Genomic DNA, 19,497 nt, shown 5'->3' with positions numbered 1-19,497 from the left:
AGGAGGAGTGAAGGAGGAGGAGTGAAGGAGGAGGGGTGAAGGAGGAGTGAAGGAGGAGTGAAGGAGGAGTGAAGGAGGAGGAGTGAAGGAGGAGTGAAGGAGGAGGAGTGAAGGAGGAGTTTTCCTCTGCAGAAATAAAGCAGAGCTTTCATGTTATTACCTGCTCTGGTTTTCAGTTGCTGATGAAAAGATAAGCTGTATGAAGTGAAGACGTAGCTGTAGAGTGTGTGATCAGGATGTTAAAGTTTCCCTCTCCCACTCCCTGATTTCACCCCCACCACTCCGCTCTGCCATCCCTCCTCCTCCTCTGCCGGAGGAAGGTCTCTCCACGCTCCGGTTGGTTTTCTTGGCAGTGGCTCAGTTGTGGAGGATGCCGGCGGGCTCTGAATGTTCCTGCTGGATAAAGATAGAAAAGATAGATAAAGATAGGAAAGAGCAGCGTCTGTCAGGACAAGGCCTTCACAGCACGAGTGAAGATCAAGTTCAAGAGTCAGAGCAGCAGTGAGCGAACATAATAATAATCACGAAGAAGAACCGTTCCTGTTCTGCCCCACGAAGGCTGAGAGCACGTTTTACTTTACCCTCAGAACAGAACACAGCCTGTAAAACACACGGGGCATGGGCTGTCTGCAGGCGTTCACAGGCGTTCACAGGTGTTCACAGGTGTCTGCAGGCGTTCACAGGTGTTCACAGGTGTCTGCAGGCGTTCACAGGCGTTCACAGGCGTTCACAGGTGTCTGCAGGCGTTCACAGGTGTTCACAGGTGTTCACAGGTGTCTGCAGGCGTTCACAGGCGTTCACAGGTGTTCACAGGTGTCTGCAGGCGTTCACAGGTGTTCACAGGTGTCTGCAGGCGTTCACAGGCGTTCACAGGCGTTCACAGGTGTCTGCAGGCGTTCACAGGTGTTCACAGGTGTTCACAGGTGTCTGCAGGCGTTCACAGGTGTTCACAGGTGTCTGCAGGCGTTCACAGGCGTTCACAGGTGTCTGCAGGCATTCACAGGTGTTCACAGGTGTAATACTAGATACTCCTCACACATTATTGCTAAAAAAAAGTAATTACATTACTTTGCCAATGACTCAGCAGTAAAAGTAATAGATTACATGGCTCGTTGCTTTGGTTGCTGAGCTGAGATGCAGCATGTGATGCTGCTCTTTGAGTCTGGGAGCGTCTGTGAGGCTGTACCCAGTGAAATGTCTGATCATTAGGATTAATTAAGACCAATCTCATCCTCAGCAAGTAGAAGTGCATCTATTACCATGGCAACCCACTCCCATACAGTGAGTGGCGACGAGGCCCGCCGTCCCCTCGCTTCCTCCGGCAGTCATTGTGATTTGTGGAGCAATTACCACACAGCTAGAGGAGCAGGACCATTTCAGCGAGACGAGCCGGTGTCCTGTCTGATGCGTGACATCCTCATGGCGTCCCCAAACGCTTTGCTGCCACAGACCCCAGTCTGGAGCAGGAACTAAACCCTGTCAGGTGTCGGCTGAAGCTGGAGAGAGGTGGAGGAGTTTCCTTTGGATGTAGAAAAAAAGAGGAGCTGAGCCATGAAATGCTGAGAGAGTGCTGGTTTACTGACTGGGTTTTAAAAATAGCAGCGTGCCCTGGAACGCTGGCTCAGTCAGCGGCAGCGTGTGGGAACACTCTCAGCTACAACACCCTCCAAACACCACGAGGGGCATCTGAACGAATGAATGAAGGAGCATATGAGGCAAAAACTAAAGGCTCTGTCAGCGTCACCTGCTCGACCAGGTGAGCAGATTATCCTCTGCACACTGTCAGTGGAAACATGTGGAGAACATGTTGAGATGCAGGTAAGGATGAGACACAGAGGACGTGTTCTCCCAGAGAGACTTCACGAGTCCAGACCTGGTGGCCGATGTGCTCTGTCTCAGTGTGTCCTGTGATGCACAGAGGGCGGAAGATATTCGTCCTGCATGTGTCTCAGGTCTCACATCTTTACAGTTTACAGACGGACACACAACACACAGCTGGTCAAACATCCTGGTTTTAATGAGTCCTGTCTGTTATCGTCATTAACATCCACATGATGCATAAATAAATAAATCAGACCAGGTCACCGGTGTGTATTCTGTCCACCAGCTGCCCTGAGCCGACCCACAGGGAGTGTCCTCAGGTAACAGCCTCAGGCTAAGCTGGTTTTCCGCTACAGATGAAAAGCAACATCAGCCTCTCAGCGGAGTCCCCAAACTGTCCAGAGCTGAGCCTTCACCGGCACAGGACCTGCTCTGGATCAGAAAGTGGGTTAGCAGGGAACTGGGCACCAACATGAAGCTCTGTGTGGACTGATACTGCCACCTTGTGGCTGAAGTGTGGATGTGAACAATGCTGACTACATCTACTGGTCCAAAGGTTCAGTCCAAGCTGCAGGACATAAAGGAGAAGACAGGAAGTGTCTCAGCACTCGGCTCATGTCCCTCAGAGACTCCAGGCTGCAGGAGCAGGAGGCAGAGGAGTCAGAGCAGCGAGCTCCCAGAGCTTTACTGGGAAACGTCCTCACTCATTCATCCCTGAACGTCTCATCACACACTGAGCAACGAGCCACTGGAATTTATTCCTTTATTCTCATGAAGACGAACAGATCTGAGTCTTTAAACTGAATATCTCTGAAGTTAATATCTGCTGATGTATTTTTACTGTAGCTGTCCATACGGAATTTGTCCTATTGTCCCTTTTTCTATATATTAGTTTGTTTTGTAGCCTCCGTGGCAGCATCAGGTCCTGTCAGCAGCTCTGCTCTGATTGGTCCAGTCTGACAGGGACTTCCCCTCTTTGGACTGAGACAGAGGACAGACTCTCTGAGGATCAGCTTCACTGTACTGTCTCTGTACGGTCTCTGGGGCCTGGGTGGAGGCGGGTTCAGACCGTTCTTCGGCGGAGAAGCCTCCTATTTTAGGTTCAGGGCTCAGGACAGACCGGGACACGGTGACTCGCCTGTAAGCCTCCATGCTGTCTGACGGGGCGGCGGGCGGTCTGTTTGCCCCTAGCTCCTCCCTCCTGACAGATTTCCCGGCATGCCGCGCGGCCCGTCCGCCGTGTCTTACAGTGGATATCTTCAGGTTTGCAAACAGTCTGTCAGACGCGTGTTTGTCGTAAAAGGTGTTTGAGATGTTTAAATAATTTCAGCTGCTTCACACAGACTTCCGGTCTGATGCAGCACCGTGTGTCAGACACCGACACCGCGGCTGCGCTACAAATACCGGACAACACCGCGAGAGTTAGTGGTTGGTCCGAAGGCGGTGAGACTTCAATTGATTGCTACAGTGAGTTACAGAACCTCTACGTTTCTTCTCTCCCCTCCCTCACCGCCGGCCTCGACTAGCCTTTTACCGGATCTGCCCACGGACCACCGCCGGGAGGCCCCACCGGCGCCGGGAGGGGGGGCACACAGGCCGTAGAAAATGTAGTAATCGGCTCGGTCTTTGGCTCCTCATCTGTTTCCTTGCTGCCGTGTTTCTGGATTTGTCACCCTAACCCATAAAGAGCCCGGATGCTTTGACACAGTTGGAAGACAACTTAAAGTTCGCCAGACTCCATTCAATAAACTGTCAATTTAAGGTTCCCTGTCAGATTGAACCCGTGCAGCTTATAAAACATCACCTCGGAGGATGAGCCTGTTTCCAGGCTGAGTTTTGTGTCATTTTCTCATGAAGCGTGGCGTCAGACTGAATCACATCTGATTCACGTTTACCTGAAAATGACAAATATTTACACATGAATGATGATTCTGACTGAAAGTTCAAAGGTCAAATGCAGTAAAAACAACATGAAAAGTGTGAATTTAATTTTTGTTGAGGTGAGGACAGGCAGCAGCTGGAGGCTCCTTCTCAGTGTTGGACGATGGCAGGGTTCTGTCTTCACATGTGAGACGTCCACTCCTCATCAGGCCGCTCCACCTCTAAGTAAACCAACAGGGAAACTGGTTTCTCAGTAAAGGGGAAAGCATCAGGCCCAACCTGGTTTACTTTAAACTACGACCAGTATCCGACTCTTCAGGTGTCACATGGTTCAGTCACAAACAATAAAAAATAAACTTTTGTTTGTCTGCTCTTTGTAGGTTTGCAGTAGCCTGTACTTTATGGGAAGAAAAGCTCAGTGTCAGCATCTTTCTCCTCCTCATGACGGGAGTCGATCCCCTTCACTGACCAAGCTGCTGGTGGTCAGCACATACTCACAAAGGATCACATGACTGCTCCTGGTGAGACAGATGAGCCCACAGCGTGAGGAAGGTCAAGTTTATTAGAAACACAAGTCAGACTGGAATCATACAAATCAGAGAACTGGAAGCCTCCTGGTCTACCCTGGCCCCTCCCACCCCCACCCACACACCCACCCATCAAGTCCCAGAGCCTGAGCTGGTCACTTGTTATGTTAGAAACAAATAAAGAAGCATGTGTGTGGATCTGTGTCCGTCTTCTTTCACAACAGTCCCAGTTTGTATTCCACCATCATGTGAGGCTCTCCCATCATCTCGCTGTGAGCTGGATCTGAAAGGGGACACACACAAACACAGGGTGGTGTTCAGCGTTCACACTCACACCGTTCACTTCGGTCACAGGTGGTGCACACAGGACGAGGTTCTCACCGTTGAGGATGTCCTCAAAGCCGATGGACTCGTCACTGCCTCGCAGCGTGTCCAGAGCCAGGTTTGAACTCTGTAGGAACGGCAGGCGCTGGATCTGCAGGGAGGACGGACAGGCATGAGGACATGGGACTGACTTTAAAAATAAACCTGAAAACATCTGAGAAGCAAGAGGAGTGGGGACGGGGGACAGGGGGGAGAGGACAGGGGACAGCGGGGAGGGGCAGAGTTACCTGTCTGGCTGCCCTGTACTCCATCTGCAGTTTGAGTGGAGCATGAAGACCCTGGATGTTTCTGAGAGTCGAGAAATTCATCTTGTCCTGGTTCAGCTGGAACTGGACATCACAGAGACAACAGCTGTGAGCCGCCCCGGAACAAGTTCACTCACTCATTCATTCATTCATTCATTCAGTCAGTCATAATCACCACTACTAAACATAAACATAACATAAACTAAACATTCACTTCCTCCTTTGCTGTCCACAGTGAAATCAGGGTCACTGAGACATGAACTGTGGCTGCAGTGCAGGTAGGAGTGTGGCTCCTGGATGTCACAGAGCTTCCTGTGTGTTTCTTCACAGGTACAGGTAAGCACCTGTAAACAAACCTGTGGTGTGCAGTGTTGTAAAGGACTCGTGTGGCCTGTGGTTAACATCAGTGTGTCACACTTAAGACCCTGCAAATCTCAGGTGTTTCCAGTTGTACTGGCCCGTTGGACCAGGTAGATCGTGGGCAGGTCACCACCTTCACTGCACTAACAGGTACTCTACAGGACCTGTACCTGAACCTGCCCCTGTGGTCGATTCATTCATTCCTTCATTCGTTCACTCCTTCATTCTCTTCCAGCTCAGAATTACTCACGTTCTTCTCCGACAGCTCCAGGGGGTGGCTGGGAAGGAGCTCATTCTTCACACTGGTGAAGCTGCTCAGCAACAGAAGAACAACAAGCAGCAGCCATGTTGAGTTAACGTGCAACAATATTTAGACAAACTGCCAAGACTCCATCTCCCATCATCCTCCTCTGTCACTCAATGTACAGCAGCAGCTAAAGTTAAAGGCTCACCCGCTCCGCAGCGAGTCCTGAACTCCATACTGTCCCTGAGGACAGAGGCCTGCCACAGGTATACTGTCTTTGAGCTGAGAGCGGAGTCCCCGGGTGTTCTGTCAGGTACAGACGACAGACAGACAAAAGACAGGCGACAGACCACAGACAGCATTAATAAACCACAGACAGTGTTAACAGACAGCAGGATCTGTTCTTATCTCTGCTCCCAGGTTTGCTCTGCCTGCCCTGGTTGTCACCAGGACTATAGCAACTGTTGCTACTCTCTCCTCATCGCCCTGCCCTGCACTAAATGCTGATTGGCTGACTTGGGGGTCAGGTTACCGCCTCTGCTTTACAGGAGCAGTGAGAACGACCGTGGAAAGGAACGGCTTCCTTCAAAGAGTCGTAGCATTACTGCAGTCTGTCCACTGACCATGGTCGCTAACGTGTATCACTGGTTACTACCGCTGGGGGGCGCTGAAGACAGTTACTGCATCGCTCTTGTTACCAGAAACAAACAAATGCCAAAAAATGTTGTGTATAAATTATATTCTGCTGTCGATCAGACCTATTGTAATTTTTATTCTTACATTGTAATTTGAAGTTTGTGTGAGAGACAGATACGTTTATTGTTATTCAGGTATAATCACACAGTAACAGTAAGAACGGAGGCAGATAAAGGATTATGTGTCTGTCACACGGTCAGAGGGGACGTGGATTAGGACCAGCAGACCACGGGCAGTGGACAGACCTGCTCAACATTTACTCACGTTAAACCTGAAGAAGCTGACTCTAACTCCCGCACTCACAGCGGAGCTAACTAGCATTAGCTGGAGTGACTAATCAAATCCAGCACTACCGGCCTCAGGAGCGGATACAGACCCAGGAGAGAGGCCCTGAGGCCCTGGGATAAACACCGGCTTATCGACAGAAAACTATGACATGGACTCGAAATGGCCACAGATGATAGAATATGAAATTTAAGTTGTACCATACCATTGCGACGCTGTCTCTTCCACTTTCTTTTCCGTCTGCTTCAGTGTCCGGTAAAGTCGCGTTTCAAGTGCGACACATCCGGTTTGAGGCGGAAGGAATGTTTTATCGAGAGGTGAAGAGACAGCGGTTCATTAGTGCTGAACTACATATCTATGGTCTGTTTGTCCGTAACTACAGAGTCATATACATCTCAGTGTGTTCACACCACAGCGACTCGATAACGGACACACCTGTGATTATCTTTAAAGATAAGCTGTGGCTCATTGCTGTTGTCAGGGGGTATAGCTCAGTGGTAGAGCATTTGACTGCAGATCAAGAGGTCCCCGGTTCAAATCCGGGTGCCCCCTCATTTTTCACACGGTTCATTAAACTCGCATTGTTTTACCGTAGCTGTCAAACTGACGCTTTTCTGTTTCTGTTGTTCTCTTATAGTTCAGGTGTGTTGGTTCAGATCAGTGACGCGAGCTTCCTCTCTAAGGTTCACAGTTTCTACAGTGAAAACATGCAGTGCTCAGAATGAGTCCACGTCCATCAGAGCTGTCCATCAGAAGCATCGCTGCAAACATGGGACAGATCTAATCACTGAGGCAAAGAAAAATAAGGCAGGTTATTAGTTTAAAGGGTCTCCTCCAGTACATTCATGAAACCGAGCCTGTTTTTTCTTCAGGTACTCATGGCTGACCTGCAGTGTGAACTGTGGGCCTTATATACACAGGTGGGGGCCTGTCCAATCAGTGCAGTTTACCACAGGTGGACTCCAGTCAGGGGTAATTAAAGCAAACAGGAAGCAGCTGAGCTGAGTTTGGAGAGGCACAGCAAAGAGTCTGAACACTACAGATGACAGTATGATAGTAACTGTAAGACAAACTACACCACAGCATAGATCACAGTGACTGTTCTTACTGTAAAAACACTTATTGCACAGATAAAAATATGAACAGACACAAACTGTGAGAAAATGACAGTGTTTTAATTTAAGCTGCTGTAACTTGGCGCCGTGCTGTCTGCTCCTGTGTCATGTGTGGCTACAGTTGTGTTGATAATGTTGGAGATTTAGATGGACCCACTCATCAGACGATGTGCTCTCTGAACAGCTCTCAAAGTTTTACTTTTCTTTGAGGATGAAAGTTTCTAACCTCGATCTTTAGCTGTTGTCACCGACACCATCACTCACCATGTTCACTTTCACACACACACACAGCAGAAATACACATTCAGCAACATTTAAGGACACCAGGCTTAATTTATGTATTATGCATTAATTATGAATGAGTTATGCATGTTGATGCTCTCAGTGGAATTCCTGTGTTTGTCTGACGGCTACAGAAAACACTGCTGAACTCTCTGGAGTGTAAGTGGACTGTGAATGTTATGATCTGCTTCCACGTCTCAAAGCTTCAGTGATGGTAACAGGAGTTCATCTCCCTCAGACACTGACTGCAGTGACTCATAATACAGTGATTAACATAACACAATCACAGTGATCAGAATTCATCATAAGAAAACTCCCTGAAAGAAGCTGCATGAACATGGCTGCTCTGTCAGCACATTAACACGGGTTTGGTTTTTACATCAGCGACTTTATTCTCTTCTGTGTAACTGTTACCATCAGCCAGGATGGATGGAGCGAAGGTCTGAGGGAGAGGAGGAGGACAAAGGGAGAGAAGGGAGGACAGAGTAAGACGACATGTAAACAAAGACATGGTGATCATTAGGGTTTCGTCCACAGTAGATCAGATACATGCTGATGAAAACACAGCCTTGTTAGTCTTACATCTAAACAGCAGGTGGCAGTGCAGTGCATTAAACAAGTCACACCTGTGGCAGCAGCAACATGCAGGTATCAGATCAAGAGACAGGAAGAGATTTGAGAGTTTGAGCGTTCCCAGGCTCAGAGAAGTGACTGCAGGCCAAACGCCTCCACTCCTGCAAATACCTGCACAGGTGAGACAGCACAGCATGAAAACACGTCACAGAATAACACAAAAAGTTCAGAGGACAGTCAGAGTGTCTGAGCCAGCAGAGCGTCTTACTCCTCAAAGCTGAGACTGGTGGTCCAGACCAGGAGCTCATCCAGCTCCCAGTCCTCCGCCTCGTCGTCCCCCTTCTCTTCAATGGCATCCATCTCCTCCTGGGCTGAGTTCCCCACCTGGGTCACCATGTGTCGACCTGGATGGGTCTGCTGGCGACCCTGGTTATAGCTGCATGTACAGACACACAACAGCACACAACACAATGTCCCAGTCTCTGTGACGGAACCAGGGGCAAGTAAAAATATGGAAATGGCTTCTGGTTTTTATATTTGTGTGACTGACAGGAACAAAGACCCTCAGAAATCAAATATATCCTTGAATTCAGATGAAGTTTGTTCTGTTAATATTGACTGATTAGTTTGTCAGTCCTGCACCATGTGGACCTGTTCTGATGGACACAGACTAAAGAGACAACCCAACTTCCTGTAGACAATCAGCACAGACAGACGGCTGATTCCTCAGGTCACAGCACAGGGAACGCAACATGAAATGAATCCTCAACAACACCAAGATCACAAACAACACACAACACACACTCCTTTCTATCAGCCTGCCTCAGAGTCCAGGTGTGAGCAACCAGGTGTCACCTGAGCACACAGGTCCTCTGCTGTGTCTGAGCCCGAGGTGCTGAGAAACTGTAAAGGTGCTGATCCAAACTGAAACCTGTCATCTTATGACCAGCTGGCTAACGGTGGCTAACATTAGCTACTACAACTCACATCTGCTTCAGCCATTCGATTCTCCTCCTTTTCCTCCACCTGTCCACATCCTGCTGCCGCTGCAACCTGGAGTAGTGAAAGTCCATTTTTTTGTTTGCTCCAAACTCGTTGGGCTCACCGATGGGAACCACCTGTCAGAGAGCAGGAGCAGCAGCAGACTCCTTTCAGAGAAGTTCAGGGCTACGTGAATGAAGCACAGGCAGCGTTATCTCTGACATGTCCGTCACCTTCCTGCAGAACAGCCTCCAGCTGTTGTTCTCCACACGCTGGTACCAGCCTGACCGGCCCTCCGCCATCACAGGCCAGCCGTTGTTGGTCTGCTGGGCCACAGGCTTCTTCAGGCCGGGCTGGGTGTAGTCCTTTGGGCTGTTAGCACACACGTCTGCGATGGGACGGTGGGTGAAGATCTTGTAGTAGATGCTGGGAGGAAAGGTGATCTGAAAACAGGAGGTTAGCAGGTGCATCTCTGTCATCATCACGCTCACACAGTGGTGGAGTGATCCAACACGCTTACCCCTCCAAGTCGAAACCTGATGAACAGCCCAGCAGCAGCATCCAGCAGCTCCGCCTGTCACAGGAAGGACGACTCTCACTGAGCGTTTCATCTAAAGTGTTAAGCCGATGAAGAGCATGGTTGGTGTTACCTCTCGAGGATTGACAGCCTTGAGAATCGCCTGTGGGTCCTGCTGGGTGCAGTGGCCAATCAGCTCTTTGAAATACCTGAAGACCTCTCTGTGCTGGGGGGGGGGGGGGGGGGGGGGGGGCGGCAGAGTTTTACTGTCCTGCCTCTGTGTTCTTTCCTTCCTGTATTTATAAGACTGTGTGTCCACAGCAGCAGAGTACCCACCACATATCTTCTCCAGGTCTTCTGAATGATTCTGGCTGCTTTCTGCTGCAGCAGCTCCTCAGCACCACCTTCCTGTAAGCTGGGGGTGAGTTGAGAACAGAGGTGGAGGACGAGGAGAAGAGAAGGCAGACGGTCAGAGGCTCGAAGGTTTGCTCTGTTTAATCTGACTGTGGTGACCTGAGCTGGGATCTAACCACAGTTACTGTGTGGAAGCACCGTGCTCACGTTTGTTCACTTTCTTCAGACGGGTGCAGCTAGTAGCTGCTTCACTGACGGAGATTTTACCAATAAGACATGATCACTTCAGAAAATGTAATCTACCCACTTAGCTCCACCTTCACCTTTCACCTAAACACTGCTCCAATAAAACAATATCTGAGCACGAGCTGAAGCAGCTGGCTCAGTGTGAACTGTTTGGTTGCTGAGTTTCACTGATCCAAAGTCTGAAAACGTCCCTGTCCTCATGGGCCAATGTCCCTGTCCTCATGGGCCACTGTAGGATTTAATGAGTGAATTAATAAGAAATCAACACTTTACCTCATGGCTTCTTACTACAGTCCCCTCTGTGAGTGAGTCAATCTACCAACTGGCAGCAGCCACTTATATCACCTGGTTGCCTAGCAACGTGGTCACAATAGAACACAGCTTTCAAAATAAAAGCCATTGTAGGCAGAGGTGTTGAGGGTTGTCATAGAGAGCTGTGAGCTCCTGAACCATGACACACAGGAAACACAATCAGTGACACCACATCAGCTGACTGGTCACATGACACACCCAAAACCACAGGTGTTTTTATTTTGAAGGCAGAGACTGAGACCAGTCCACATCTGAGACCGGTCCACATCTGAGACCGGTCCATAGTAAACTCAGTACCTGTAGGTCTGGACCAGTATGGGAGGACTGCGTGTTCATTTAAATCCACTGACTGACACTGAGCTGAGAGCCAGAGACACACCATCAGTTCATCACAGCTCTGACCTCATCAGAGTGAACACACTGATTCTTTATTTACAAACCACGGTCAACAAGACAGAAAGAAACGTTTCTGCCTGTTGGCCATTAGATGGAGCTGTTTGCACACACACACACACTCTCTCTCTCTCTCTCTCTCTCTGTCTCTTCACTGAGGAACTCCCTCCACCCTCTCTCCTCTGTCCTCTGTACCCGGTCCTCAGTCCTGCCTCTGTCTCCATTAGTCTGTGGGACAGTGATGTCCCCAGCAGGCTGTGTCAGCTCTCTCAGACATGAAGATCAGACCTGCTGCTGTAGTTAAACTTACTCTTCTATGATTAGAATTATTATCTTTACTGCTAATAAGATCAAATTGAAATAATTATGAAACCATTTAAAGTGGCTGAGTGTCTGCTGGCAGTGTCAGGGGATCACATTTAATGAATCACCAAACCAAACTGACTCCTGTCTGTCACAGCCAGACGAGGAGGCAGACCACACCGGGCCTGAAGCCAGTCCACAGGTATGAATCCCAACATACTCGACCAACAGTGTGTAAGGTCATGGTGTTTGCAGTGTGAGGCTGCCGCGGTAAAACAAAGAGGAAACGCCAAGGATGGAGGATGAAGACGATGATGACACTCTAACACACTGCACTCATACTTCAGAACCACAACACTTGCTGACAGTAATTGTTTATGCAAATATCCACAGACTGTTTTTCCTCACCAAAGCCTAAGGGCATGTGAAGGGGGGGGGGGCAGGAGGGGGTGTGGGTTGTGGAGGGGCAGGGTGGGTACATCTCTATCAGTCTGCTCTCCACCCTCCAAACAGAGAAAAATATTTTACTGGCTCATTTTCCTGAAATAGAATTCCAGATGTATTTTCAGCTGAACGTTGGTTGCTTGGCACCCGGTCTGACAGACAGCGAATTACCCACAATACATCTCTGAATGTGTGATACCATTCAGTTTTGTATGTGTGTGTGAAATGAGTGTGAAATGAGTTTGGATTTGCGTATCAGCTTTCCTGCTGATAACGCTGACGTCTGTGGACTGAATGATCATGGGAAAACACGGCTCTCTCTCTAAGTTGCTGACGACTCAGTGGTTTAATTAGTCTGGAGTTTGGCAGCCGACAGACACAGAAAGTCACATGACAAACTTCAGGTCCTGAGCGAGCGCGGCGCTGAGAACCACAGGGATCTGAGGAGGCGTTCTCTCACTGCGCCTGATGTGAACAGATGCAGAGCGAGCTACAGCTGCTGGTCACTGAGGATGGAGATAATCTGTGTGTACATTTACAGGATTTATTATGCCGTGTCCTTCTACAGAGGACACAAGGACAAATTCTCTTCACACCATTTCCATGTCAGCCCTGCATGTGAAGTGGGCGTGGCTCATTGAGAGCCTGCGTCCCGCTAACTGCTCATCAGCCACATACTGTCGCAGTGGGGTGAGGAGTTTTCCTGAGCCCAGCACAGACGCAGCCACAAAGGCCTGAGTCCTTTCACCACCCAGAGCACAGGCAGGCCCCGAACAGCAGGGGGCAGCATGACGCTAATGCACAGGAAACATTAGCCTCATCCATTCATACGTCCAACAGAACTGCAAGACTCTCAAAGCTTCATGTGGATGATAAAGCCATGATTCATCCATTCACTCACCATCCATCATCCATTCATCATGTTGATACTGAATGTGAATGAACCTTACAGGTGTGGTTTAGACTCAGAGTCGCTCATCACATGATCTGATTCCTGTCACCTACAGAGGTGAGACACCTCCAGCTCACTGCCCCCACACTGATCCCAGCATGCTCAGGGGTCAGGGCAGCTCCACTCACAGCACAGGGTGGACGGAGCTCTGAGTAAAACAGGAATCAGCTCTCTGCTCCAGCCTCTCACTCAGGTCTCACATCACTTACATCCTGTGTTTTCTACCAAACACATCAGAGTAAATCCCAGGGAATCACTTCCAGGGACAGTGAGACAGGGTCTCACTGTCTCACAATGTTTGATCTAATGGTTTATTCAGTGTGCGTCCACCTGTCCTGTCCACCATGAAGACATGAGATGAAGATTAGATGAGAACAAAGCTTCGTGTTCGTTTTGCTGACTGTGCATCAAACTGAGCAGAGACAGACGAGGACAAAGCCTCGGTCAGTATCAGAGCTCTGCAGCCTGCACTCACTGAAATCAATAAGAGCAGACGGAGCTCATTCCAGTAAAACTAATAATGGAGTCGGAGATGGAGTGGGGGTGGCAGCAGGGTGGGGGTGGGGGTGGGTGACTCTATTGTTTGTTCTTCTCGTCTGCTGTTTTCTCTTCGTCCTCTCTCCATCCTCTCAGCACCGTGTGGGCGTCGACGGTCTGAGGCAGCGCGCGGCTCCTTCATCTGATGAGATCCTCCATTAATCTTTCCCTCCACTCCTCTCTCTGTGTCTCACTTCATCTCAGGTCAGCTGACGGAGCCCCGCCCACCTCGTCCACCTGTCCGTCTGCTCTCTGTCCTCATGTTATTGTTACAGGTCTCAGGCTGAGAACCCATGAACAGATAAGTTCCTGTAGAGAACAGGAGAAAAGAAGGAGACGGGTGCTTCAGTTCCACGCAGCTTCACTCTGATGGATTTATAATATACAACATGCAAAATATACTTCTCACTGTATTCTCTCTCACTTTATGACTTTATACAAAAATTCACAATATATCAAAATAACCTGGTTACAATCCTCTGGTTCCTCTGCTTTAAAGTAAATCACATTCTTCCTTTACAATAAAAAATGGAGTTCAGCCAGTTTATTATTTACTCATGTGTCCTTATTCATTTAAGCTGAGCTGAATTTACGTTTAGTTCACAACAGTGTAAAAAACTGTGAGTTTAGAACAGATGTATGAGCTGAGGAACACATCAGGACCAGGACACAGTCACTGAAATAAAAGATCACTTTTACCCAGAATGCAATGTGCTGGAGCCAAAATCAGGACCATATTTACACGTTATGTTCATTTCAATGAAACGTTTATGGACAGCGCCATCTTAGGTCACACACAAAGGGAAAACAGCATCTGCTCTGCTGCTCAGGAAACTACCCTCACAACCCGATCCCACGCTCATTCCAGCGGTTTGACAACGTGTGTGTGTGTGTGTGTGTGATTATACCGGTTTAAAAAGAACGACACAGGACACAGCTACTTCCGCTCCACGCAGCTCCGCTCTGCTGAGTGAGGAAGACAGAGAGTCCTCCGGAGACGCACAGCGCCACACTGCCTCCTGCTGGCGATGCTGATGCAGCTGCATGTCACAGAGGGAAGCTGTGATTAACCCGTACAGCTCACATTCAAGTGTTTTCCTCACACAAATAATACGCTCAAAGTAAAACCAGCAATAAAACATTTTGGACACTTTAAAAAAATATAAATAAAATGACAGAAAATGTGACCAAACATTGTTATCACTCCACTGGCTCTCTACCTGTCTCCCATCTCTCTGCCTGTCTCCCATCTCTCTGCTTGTCTCCTGTCTCTCTGCCTGTCTCCGAACCACCTGGTGACCCAGTTGTCCCAGCTGTGTTTCCATGTGCAGAGACAGAGATGAGACAGCTGCTCTTCCACCCTCTGAGACGTCAGAGTGAAATGCTGAGGCAGCAGGAAGGTGGTGAAACTCATTCGTTCATTTCAAACTCCTGCTGCACTCACAGTGTGTGACCCAGCTCGGAGGTGGTTCATTAGCTCTGGTGCTAACATTGTGGTCTCTGCAGACAGTCCACCGTCCAGAACAGTCCAGAGTACGGACAGAAAAGTCCAGGGTGATGTCTCAGCCAGGAGGACTGATGAAAGACGGCGGTGGCGGTGAGGCCCGTCTTCATGACTCTGCTCCTGCTGAGTGAACAATCACACGGAGACGAACTGAACCATTTCAACAAGCTTGTAATCAAATCATGTGTCTTTACATTCACCTCAGGTAGAAGTGTGTGTAATCAGGACAAGAGTTAGACACACACACACACACACACAGTCTGTTTCCCACTGTGATAACTGATGAATCAGTGTCTCCTCAGGACAGACAGGACTGATTGTTCATCAGAAGCTGGTGAGTCCAGCTCCACTCGAACAACACGAGCAGAGGACACAGATTCTTCAGCGTAATCACTGAGTAAAACACTGTCCATGTGATCTGTCTCAGCTTTGGACCAGTCAGACCCTGACAGACAGTAACCACCTGAGGAAGCTTCAGGACGGGCTCAGACTGGGACAGCAGCCCCCGTCTGAGTCTTCAGTCCTGACAGACGCAGCAGGAGTTCCCTGAGGACCGGACACTGAGTGCCAGCACGTGCAGGTCGGCCCCTTAGGTCTGAGAAACAGCAGGAACGCAGACGGGAGCCGGAGGGAAGGAGGACGCTCACATCAGGTTTCTAACTGCTAACTAGCTCTGCATGGATCTGTGTGTGTCTGTGTGTGTCTGTGTGTGTTTGCCCTGTGATAGAAAATCAAACTGCTCTGTCTTTCACGTCAGGAAGTGCAGATGAAAGAGGGAATCGATGGGTGGGGAGGGGGGGGGGGCAGTACTTTGGATTCTGGCTCCCTGTGGAAATCCACAGCACCAGAGTGGAGCAGCAGTCCCACACATGCAGGGAGCAGTGAGTGTGCTGCAGGGCTGTTAGATCAGCACACACACGATCCCTGAAACACGTGAAGCACAGGAAGGAGACGGTGAGACGATATCACTCACTCAGTCTCAGTACGTCTCTGCTGTGCTCTCATCAGTGCATTTCTTAACAACAGGAAATGCATCGGCCTGAGTCTGGTGAAAGGATCGATGTCTATCTCCAAACACAACCAGCTCAGAGGACCCGGCTCAGAGGACCCGGCTCAGTGGACCCAGCTCAGAGGACCCGGCTCAGAGGACCCGGCTCAGAGGACCCGGCTCAGTGGACCCGGCTCAGAGGACCCGGCTCAGTGGACCCGGCTCAGAGGACCCGGCTCAGAGGACCCGGCTCAGAGGACCCGGCTCAGAGGACCCGGCTCAGTGGATCCGGCTCAGAGGACCCGGCTCAGAGGACCCGGCTCAGAGGACCCGGCTCAGTGGACCCGGCTCAGAGGACCCGGCTCAGAGGACCCGGCTCAGTGGACCCAGCTCAGGGCTTCACACCAGGACTCCACCATCAGAACAATGTGAAAGATGCTGCACTGAACCTGTTCCAGGAGACAGAATGCTGTGTGTGTGTGTGTGTGTGTAAAGTAAACTTCAACTCATTAATTTACCTCCTGCCACACACACACACACACACACACACACACACACACACACACACACACACACACACACACACACACACACAGAAACCATGCGGGGGTGGGGGTAAACTCATTACTGTACCTTCCCATCAGCACACGTGAGTGGACATGAATAAGAAGCAGTTACTCACAGGTCAGTGGATCCTGACCTCGTCCATCCAGCTGAGACGGGAAGAGACGCTGGACTGAAGACTGAGGGACTGAGGTCAGCTCTGTGTCTGAGTGGACAAACAGAAAGCAGAGGCAGAGCATCTACCTGCCCTCTGTCTGCACCTGGGCTTCACCTGCAGGTCCCTGTGAGACCGACCCATCACAGGTGTCACTCACAGACACTCACACTCACACACACACACACACACACACACTCACACACACGCACACACACACACTCACACACACTCACACACACTCACACACACACACACACACACACACACACACACACACACACACTCACACACACACACACACACACACTGTGAAATGATTGAATGCAGTAATATGAGAATTTGCATTCATAACTCAGAGGCTTGTCTGTGTCCTCCGGGCGTCCATTATTCTTCCAGAGACAAACGAAGCACAGCTCTTCAGTGGAGATGGATGTCAGTCATCAGAACAGACACAGTGTGTGTGTCTGTACACCTCCGTCACACAGCGTCTGTGATCCACCTCCTCCATCAAAGCTGCGGTGCGTTGAAGTAATCAGAGACATGTCAGACTGTCAGAGAACAGTGTAGCAGCACAGCCCTTTAAAAAAACTTTATTGAACCCCGCAGACAGACACAGCAGCTGACTGGGAGGCTGCTCCTTCTGTACCTTCATGTTGTGCTCCTGTTCACAGTGTGGTTCTCCATGGGAACCTCAGCCTGTAGCTGCCAGCCGCTTCCTGTTTCCCAGGAGATGGAGCAGGCGGACCGACTGTGACAGGCTCATGTTTAGATCCTGTATGTTCCTGAGAGCAGAGAGGTCACACTGGGGCTGCAGCAGGACTGGAGACAGCAGCCAGGTCAACCTGCCTGTCCTCACAGAGGCTGTCTCAGATCTGTCTCAGATCAAAGGATCCTTCTTCACTGTCCTCGCTGTCCACAGAGCTCACTGCAGACTGAGGTCATGTAAACAGAAGGCCAGCCCTCTGTGCGTTTACATGAAACTGTTCTATATACACTTTAAAAATACACTCATGTCCTCCTCCTAAATCAGGAAGTGGAGCTGCAGCAGAGAGGAGTGTCCCCACCCCTCTTACTGGGAGCCTGTAAATCTGTCCCTTGTCCACTGACGAGCTGGAGCTGGCAGGAAAAGTTCCCCAAAAACAGGAAGTGAAGAACTGAAAGTCGGGAGGGAAAAACTCAACTTTCCAAACATTCAGCTCACGTTCCGTCTGAAGGAGGACGGACTCTAAACGTCCCTACTGACAGACACTGGAGCTGGGAGAGACCAAACTACAGAGACAGTGACTGTAACGTGGAAACCTGATTATTAGGAACAGACGTCTTCCAGTAACTTCGACCTCAGGTCTTCACAGACTGTGCTACAGTCTGAAGAGTCTGAGCAGATCAGTCAATACAAAACACGTCTGACACACGTTCTTCAGCCAGTCAGTTAATCACACAACACACAGCATGTCAGGTCTGACAGAGTTCACTGGTCCAGAGGAATTCAGTGTGTGTGTGTGTGTGTGTCTGTCCATTTACACATCATGAAGCATGAAGTTTGCCTGTGAACACAACTCAGTCTGAGTGTGATTCCCTGCGACACACAGAGGCTTTTAAAACTTTATTTAAAACTTCATCTTCAGTTTTTCTAATCCAGACTGAAACATCCGGAGTGTGAAAGGTGCCGTGCTGCTGACTCCCCTCAGACTGCAGAGCTTATTAATGTTCACTAATATTTGTCCAAATGGATGAAAGACAAAAGAACAGCGGACAAAATGAAAGAGACCTTCACTCTGACGGTGAAAGGAGAAGCTGTATGAGCTGAAGGTGGAGGCTGCAGGGGGATGATGCACCTCCACCCAGTGAAGCAGGCCCCTGCCACAGGCCCAGAGGCCTGAGAGGTCAGGGACTCCCTGGTCTTCACCTGCAGAGACAACACAAAGAGACACAACATCTTCAACGATATGCAAAATGTCAACAAATGCAAATTACTCAAACCACGTGTGGTTTATGGTCATTTGTCTCTTTCTGCCTGCAGGTCTTACTGCTACGTGGAAACGGTGGGGGTGTCCTACATGATCAGGGACCCATTGTTCCATCATCCATGCATGAGAGTTCCCATCAGTGAATGAGTGAAACATCCATCTACTGAACGAGTTATTTCTCTCAGTGTGTCTCCACAGGCGTCACACTTGAATTAAAACCATCTGCTCTGATGGTGATGACATTTTCAGTGACTCACACTGAAGAGCTGAACTGAACAATGACAACAAATTGCTCATAAATATGCACGAGCCTCTGAAGAAGCCACAGTAATGTCATGAATATTTCCTGAGAGTCCACATGGCCTGGATCTGACCCGCGGCTTAATTACATCCACAATCACTACAAATGGTTTTAGATCATTCATTGATGGACACACGACCGAGGGTCAGCAGGTTCTGTCATCATCACAAACCAGTGTGGTGAAACCGTCTGTCTGTCCCGCTAACGTCCCACAGTGCTTCAGTGTTGTCTCCCACTTGCTGGAACAAAGGGGTTTTTGTGTGGGACGCTATAATTACACATGATGATCTGAGGGTCACGAGCGCTGAGCCTCAGTCCCTTTGTCTCCTCGGGGTCACGCGGCGGTCAGAGCAGTTAATAGCTGTGCTGATTTAATGTGGTAGCAACAGATCAGAGTCTCCTCCGTCAAAGCTCAGACACAGAAACGACCTGTCAACAACTCAAACAACACGAAGACGTCTCAGTCCTGACGTTACGTTAAAGACGTCTGTGCTGCAGAGATGTTTACTGAGGTTAGCATGCTAACCAGCTAGCCCCGGCCTGTCCTGTGTCTTAGTCTGTCCT

General features: G+C 49.5%; 2 protein-coding genes and 1 non-coding gene across 3 annotated transcripts; 1 reads left to right on the top strand and 2 right to left on the bottom strand.

The window, feature by feature from the left end:
* Positions 1-4,246: 4,246 nt before the first annotated feature.
* LOC121193164 (proteasome maturation protein) lies at positions 4,247-6,771 on the bottom strand. Its single transcript, XM_041055350.1, has 6 exons — positions 6,649-6,771; positions 5,671-5,768; positions 5,469-5,529; positions 4,841-4,942; positions 4,611-4,704; positions 4,247-4,512 (listed from the first exon to the last, which is right to left on the bottom strand). The coding sequence occupies exons 1-6, from the start codon at positions 6,649-6,651 to the stop codon at positions 4,445-4,447; spliced, it is 426 nt and encodes a 141-aa protein (XP_040911284.1). The 5' UTR covers positions 6,652-6,771; the 3' UTR covers positions 4,247-4,444.
* Positions 6,772-6,923: 152 nt separating this feature from the next.
* On the top strand, positions 6,924-6,995 carry trnac-gca. Its single transcript has one exon. It is a non-coding gene; the product is annotated as a tRNA-Cys (tRNA).
* Positions 6,996-8,207: 1,212 nt separating this feature from the next.
* Positions 8,208-11,527, bottom strand: c14h11orf65 (chromosome 14 C11orf65 homolog). Its single transcript, XM_041055435.1, has 9 exons — positions 10,785-11,527; positions 10,248-10,326; positions 10,045-10,137; positions 9,915-9,968; positions 9,628-9,837; positions 9,401-9,531; positions 8,682-8,849; positions 8,467-8,584; positions 8,208-8,282 (listed from the first exon to the last, which is right to left on the bottom strand). The coding sequence occupies exons 1-8, from the start codon at positions 10,787-10,789 to the stop codon at positions 8,497-8,499; spliced, it is 828 nt and encodes a 275-aa protein (XP_040911369.1). The 5' UTR covers positions 10,790-11,527; the 3' UTR covers positions 8,208-8,282; positions 8,467-8,496.
* Positions 11,528-19,497: the final 7,970 nt, after the last annotated feature.

This window comes from Toxotes jaculatrix, chromosome 14, assembly GCF_017976425.1.
Source record: "Toxotes jaculatrix isolate fToxJac2 chromosome 14, fToxJac2.pri, whole genome shotgun sequence".
Lineage (NCBI taxonomy): Eukaryota > Metazoa > Chordata > Actinopteri > Toxotidae > Toxotes > Toxotes jaculatrix.
This window is presented reverse-complemented; position numbering and strand designations above follow the sequence as displayed.